This window comes from Sminthopsis crassicaudata, chromosome 1 (genome assembly GCF_048593235.1).
Source record: "Sminthopsis crassicaudata isolate SCR6 chromosome 1, ASM4859323v1, whole genome shotgun sequence".
Taxonomy (NCBI): Eukaryota; Metazoa; Chordata; class Mammalia; order Dasyuromorphia; family Dasyuridae; genus Sminthopsis; species Sminthopsis crassicaudata.
Window position 1 is genome coordinate 406,695,111 of NC_133617.1, and position 6,000 is coordinate 406,701,110.

At 41.6% G+C, this 6,000-nt stretch overlaps 1 protein-coding gene across 1 annotated transcript in view; it reads right to left on the minus strand.

Annotated features, from left to right (window-relative positions):
- GALNT12 (polypeptide N-acetylgalactosaminyltransferase 12) overlaps positions 1 to 5,514 on the minus strand; it is a 44,945-nt gene extending 39,431 nt beyond the window's left edge. Inside the window, exon 1 of the mRNA XM_074280094.1 lies at positions 4,811 to 5,514. Within this exon, the coding sequence (XP_074136195.1) occupies positions 4,811 to 5,241 (431 nt within the window). The 5' untranslated portion in view covers positions 5,242 to 5,514. The remainder of the gene's footprint in view (positions 1 to 4,810) is intronic.
- Between the last annotated feature and the right edge of the window lie 486 nt (positions 5,515 to 6,000).

Here is a 6,000-nt window from a genome sequence, read left to right on the forward strand (position 1 = left end):
CCAATTGGCTATTTCTTATCTCTCTTCCTTTCCTTGGATCTCACTTTTCCCTGAGACACAACAATATTGAAACCAGGTTGATTAGTAACCCTACAATGTCCTCTAAGTGTTAAAGGAAGAGAAAATCTATGAGGCAAACTTCATTGTTTTCTTATTTTAAGAAACTGCCATAGCCACCCAACACCCTTTAGCAACCGACACCCTGTTCAGTCAGCAGCCATCAACACTGAGTTAAGACCATTCACCAACAAAAAAGATTATGACTTGCTGAAAATTCAGACAATGGTTAGCATTTATTAGAAATAAAGTATTTTAAATTAACATATGTACATTTTTAGACATAATACTATGGGCAGTTAGATGGTATAATGAATAGTGCCAGGCATGGAATCAGGAATACTCATGTTCCTGAGTTCAAATCTAGCTTCAGACACTTGCTAGCTATGTGACACTTTTACCTTAGTTTCTCACCCGTAAAATAAGTTGAAAAAGGAAATGGCAAATCACTCCAGTATTTATGACTAGAAAAATTCAAATGAAGTCAAATGAGGTTACAAGGAATCAGTTAATAAACTACAATATACTATAAACATAACTTTTATATTCACTGGGAAACCAAAAAATTCATGACTTTTTATGTTGTGATAATCATTTTAAAGTGCTAATCTGGACCAAACTCACAATACCTCTGAGGTATGCCTGTATTTGACAACACTGTTCCCCAGGTTACATTATATATCTGAAGGTAACAAAATGACATGGCTTTAAACATATTCTGTGATGTCAGGCACATCTCAGAAATTCAAATTGGCCTGATAGAATTGACATAAAAGTTTTTTTTTAAGTCTAGATAGATGCCAGTGATTAAGGCTTGAGGACTTAGGAATTAAATGTCTAAGAACCATATAGATGTTAATCATCTCAGATAGAAGATTACATCAAAAGGTAAATTAAGACTATTCTGCCAGCCACATATACACACACATGCATATATACATATATATTCTTTATATATGTATATACATAAAGATGGTTAGCAGAACAATCTGTGTATGTATTGGGATATGTGTGTTAATACTCAGATATATCTACATACATTCATTATACAAATAATGTTGTATGTATACATTACTCAATTTGCCAAAGTAAAATCACACTATCATATGTGTGTGTATAAAAAAAAAAAACCTCCTGTAAAACTATAGCCGCAAATATTTAAAATCTTAGTGCTTTACAAAATAGGGCAAATAAAACATGTTATCAGATTTTTGTGACTTTCTCTGGCCACACAGAAATCATAGATTCATATATCTAATTAGAAGAGTCTTCATATAATCCAACCCCTTCATTTTACAGATGAGGAAACCAAGTCCAGTGACATTAATTGACCTATCTGTGGTCACAGATGTGGCAAGTGTTCAGGGGCTGCCTAGCAAAGGGCTAGCAAAGATGACTTTCCCTCTCTACAGAATGACTCCCTGATTATTAGAGATAGAGAAAGCTGGCTAGCAAAGGATTGGAAGTGGTTTCATTGGGTCAACTATTCTCTAAAATGACAGAATTAAATCGGCTATCCCATTCTTATTCCTAACATCTGACACAGTTAGCTTTCAAGGAGAATAAATGGATACTAGGTATATCCAAGGCAATTGAACAAGGGTCAGAACTGACCTAAGTTAGAAAATTGAGCTAAATTAGTCTTTTCAAAATGTATTATGACAATAATGGGATCATAGGATTGAGTCAGGAGTTCTGGAAATCTCTAATGAAACTTTATTAAGAAGCTTTTTAATTAATTTAGGTGAACCTTCACTTCAGTGAGACAAAAAAGCCAGTGTCTATCATTTTGTGTTTGAGAATAGCTTATCTATCCTGTTTATCACTCAATATATCATCTGAGCTTAGCAATTACACTTCTCAGAGAACAAGGTCTGAAGATATATGTCATACACAGGGCTCAGGCAGCTTGGGATGAACTAGGATGGGCCAGGCCTGAGAATTCTAAAAGTAAGAATCTATACCCAATTAAAGGGCTTAGTTAAGTCCTATATTCAAAACATGAGAGCAAAGCTGAGGGCTTTTTATTTTAGGGCATGAGTACAGAAAGCAGAAGCAAAATCAGTAGATTAGACCAAAGGAGAATTAGACAAAGGGACATAAAACCATGATCCAAAACCTACAGAGAGTCCAGGACTTAGGATGACTATTTAAGTAGAAGAATGGGAGGCAGGGAATGAAAGGATGACTAGTTGGGAATTCAATCAGAATAGTCCATCCATCAGGTTATTTCCAGAAACCCAATAGAGCAGAAAGTGGGTAGTGAAGAGTTCTGACACAGGTTTTAAGCACCCCGGTCCCAGGAGACCCTAGCGTTCAGGAATAAGAAACCAGTGACTCACAAGTTTACTCTTCCACATACTCTTCAATCCAGTGATATTGTCCTCCTGGCTTTTCTATTAACAAGACACTCTATCTCTCTGCTATGAGCATTTTCTCTAGTCTGGAAATCTCTCCCTCCTCTTCAACAACTAGTGATCTCCCTGATTTCTCAATAAGTTTGCACTTAGGTCCTCTGAATCCAACCCCTTCTTACCCAAAGCATATAGCTTGCTATCCACTCGGTAAAGTTGTCTCTTAGTGCTGAAAGTTTATAAAAGCTACCACATCCAGGAATTAAAATCACTAGATTCAGGCAAGCTACTTTCCATGATAATAAAAGAATTAATAGATATTACTAGTTAGTGGTCAGTGATTGTTGAAAAATAATGGAAAACAGGAGAAGTTTATGTTATGTTGCAGTATTGAAAGGCAAACTTCGTCCGGATCACTTCTCAAACTATGACTGTTGAGCTTGACTTCAATTCTAGCAAAATTCTAAACATATCATTTGAGGGATAATTTGTGAGCATTTAGAAAGGGAAGCATTGACTATTAAGAGTTAGTATGACTTCATTAAGAACAGGCCATTCCAGACTAACTTCATTTCCTCTTTTGACAGGTTTATTAGATCAGGGAAATGCTATAATAAGAATATAATGCAATTTCAATGAAGAATTTGGTAAAGTCCTTCAAGCTATTCTTGTGTACAAAGATGTCAAGTTATGAGCTAAACTCGTGCACTGGCTTCACAACTGATTGAATTACCAGACCTGAATATAAGCCATTAATCACTGATGAATCAATGTCAACTTTGAGGAAGGGGGAATGTGTGAACTTAAGAACCTATCCTTTACCCTATAGTGTTTCATATTTTTATCAATAAGTTGGAGGCACATGCAGATAACATTCAAGTTTGCAAATGACAAGCTTTTAAAAAGAGAGAAAATTAATATTTATTTAAGATCAAAGTCAGAATGCAAAAAGATTTTTATATATTAGAATGATTGGCTGATCCTAATAAGATGAAATCCTATAGCATTAAATACTAAGTCCTACAACTGAGTTCATAAAATCAATTCCACAAGTGCAGGATAAGGGAGAAGTGGCTGGGACTGTTCATGAAATCTAGGATCTAGTGGCTTTCATAACTGTTGTTGTCGTCTGACTTTTCATGATCTCTCTGAGGTATTCTTGTCAAAGATAGTAAAGTGGCTTGCCATTTCCTTTTCCAGCTTGTTTTATGCATGAGGAAACTAAGTAACTTGCCCAAATAGTATGTGTCTAACCCTAGATTCGAACTCAGATCCTCTTGACTCCAAGTCCAGAGTTGTTCTTCATCTAACTGCTTTGACAGAGTAAGGTTCAAAAGAGATCAAGGGTGTCAAGAGTATAGCCAAAAAAGCGTAGGCAAAAGAGACAGTAATCACAGGGAGAGAAGTAATGGTTCAACTATATTCTGCTCTGACCAGATCAATCTGAAATATAAATGTTTTAGGGATAGAAACTAAATTGAAATAATAAACAGAGGGTGGCCTGATGCAGAAAAGTCTAGGAAATGGGGATAGTTGCTCTGGAAAAGGGAAAATAAAACTTTGAAAAGTCCTAATAAGTTATCTTCAAATATATGAGGGGGCAATTTTGCAAAAGATTGTTAGAAGAAAGCGAGAAGATTGTTAGCAATGATTATAAGTTATTGAATCCTGTTTTAAGTTTGTTTTTGTTCACATATTCCCTTGGAAGGGCACATTTCAGTGTTTAGAATTCCTTTTGTGTATTAAAGCAAAACATCACTCCTATACCAGATTTATATTATACAATAAATACCTTTTATTGCCTTCTTTAGAAAAACCCTAGATATGGGCCTAACTCATGATTTAAATGTCACAGGGTGCTTGGGCTGTGTGTATCTAGTAGTGAAAAGTCAAAGGTATTTACAAAATGACAAAAATGTTGAAAAGGCGGGATCCTCCCTTCTCTTAGTATCATTCATTATGAGAATGTCATTTCTTCTACTAATATATCGACTTATTGACTGACCACAGACAGACAGGCAGACAGAGACAGGGAGAGAACAGCTCAATTCAGTTCCTGTTTTTAGGGAAAAGAGCAAGCTAAGATTAGAGGTTCTCGGTGAAGAAGCAAGAGACTGAAGAAGCAAGAGACTGAGGAAGCCGAAGTGTCTTGATCAAAAGTCACAGCCAGAACAAAGTAAGCAGCGGAACAGGACTGACTTCCAAGCCAGCCTTCTCTCCAGCGCACCTGGGGTGCTGCCACCCCCTCACCACAAAACTTTTTTGCAAAGGATATAGATCCAGCCAAGAGACGTGGCTCTTTCGCCACGGTCGCACCGTATGCGCCTCGGTGGCCGGGCCAGAGCGGGTACCAGGACCCTGGGCAGAGGGAGCCCCTGCGCCCGGGGCGCGTCACTCACAGCGGGTGCCATCGCTCGGGCAGGCGCCGGTGCAGCGAGATGAGGTCGCTGAGGTAGATGTTGATCTGGTGCCGCTGGATGCTCTCCTCCTGCCGTTTCTTGCCGGCTTCGTCCAGCTGCAAGCTCACTGCGCGGCCCAAGTATCCCAGCGCTCCGGGCTCGGGCGGCGGCCGCGGGTAGACGGGGCGGCTCAGCCGTTGCAGCCTCTCCTCCGCGCTCTCTCCCGGCTGCAGGGCATCAGCCCCGGCGGGCTCGGGCTGCAGACCGGGAAGCTGGGGCGCGCGCGCCTCCCGACCCGGGGCGGAGCTCCTTCGGAGCACCAAGGCCAAGGCCAAGGTGGCGGCAGCCGCGGTCAGCAGCACCAGCAGCGCCAGAGAGCCCGGGCCGCGCCGGGGGCCCCGCCAGCAGCGCCGCCACGGCTTCCACCACATGGCTCCGGGCAGCGGTCTTAGCCCCTGCCCCCGGCGGCAGCCGCAGCAGTGAAGGAGGAGAAGGAAGAGGAGAGGGAGGAGGATACTATCCGGATCCCGGAACCCCGCTCGGGCGCGGGCTCCCGAGGCTCCCCTCCCCCACCTAGCCTAAGGCACCCCGCCCCACCTGCCCTCCTCCGGTCTCGCCCATCGGCGCTCCCGCAGGAGTCCCGCGCTTGCCCTCCCCGCCTTCGTGCCCACGCTCACTCGAACTCCTGCCCAGCTTCCTCTCCCTGGGCCCAGCCCTTTCCCGGGGCCTGCCCCTGGTGGACCGATCAGTCCCGCAGACGGTGACGAAAACAGAGAAGTTCTCGCAAAACTTAGAAATGCAGCCCCTGGCTGATTCTGCTTGATAGGAGAGGTCCTCCCCCTGGACAAGCAGAAGCCGGGGAAGAAGGGAAGGATGAGGCAGGGGCGGGGGCGGGGGCGAGCGCATTCAGGTTGTTACGAAGCAACTCCGATCGAGGCTAACTTGTTGATCGAAACTGGAGTCTACTTCATCTTTTTTTTTTCTTTTTTTTTTATTCGGAACTTAACTTTTCTTTTTAAAGAAAAGTTGTTTTTTTTTTTCTTTTTTGTATAAAGTAATTTACACAAAGTAGAGCAGATAAAAAATACCAATGGAACTAGGGATCGTCATTACATACAACTTCCTTTAAATAGAAAATAAAGGCAAAGTGTTACTTTCAGAGTTTTCCAATGTACCTTTTTTTAAAATTT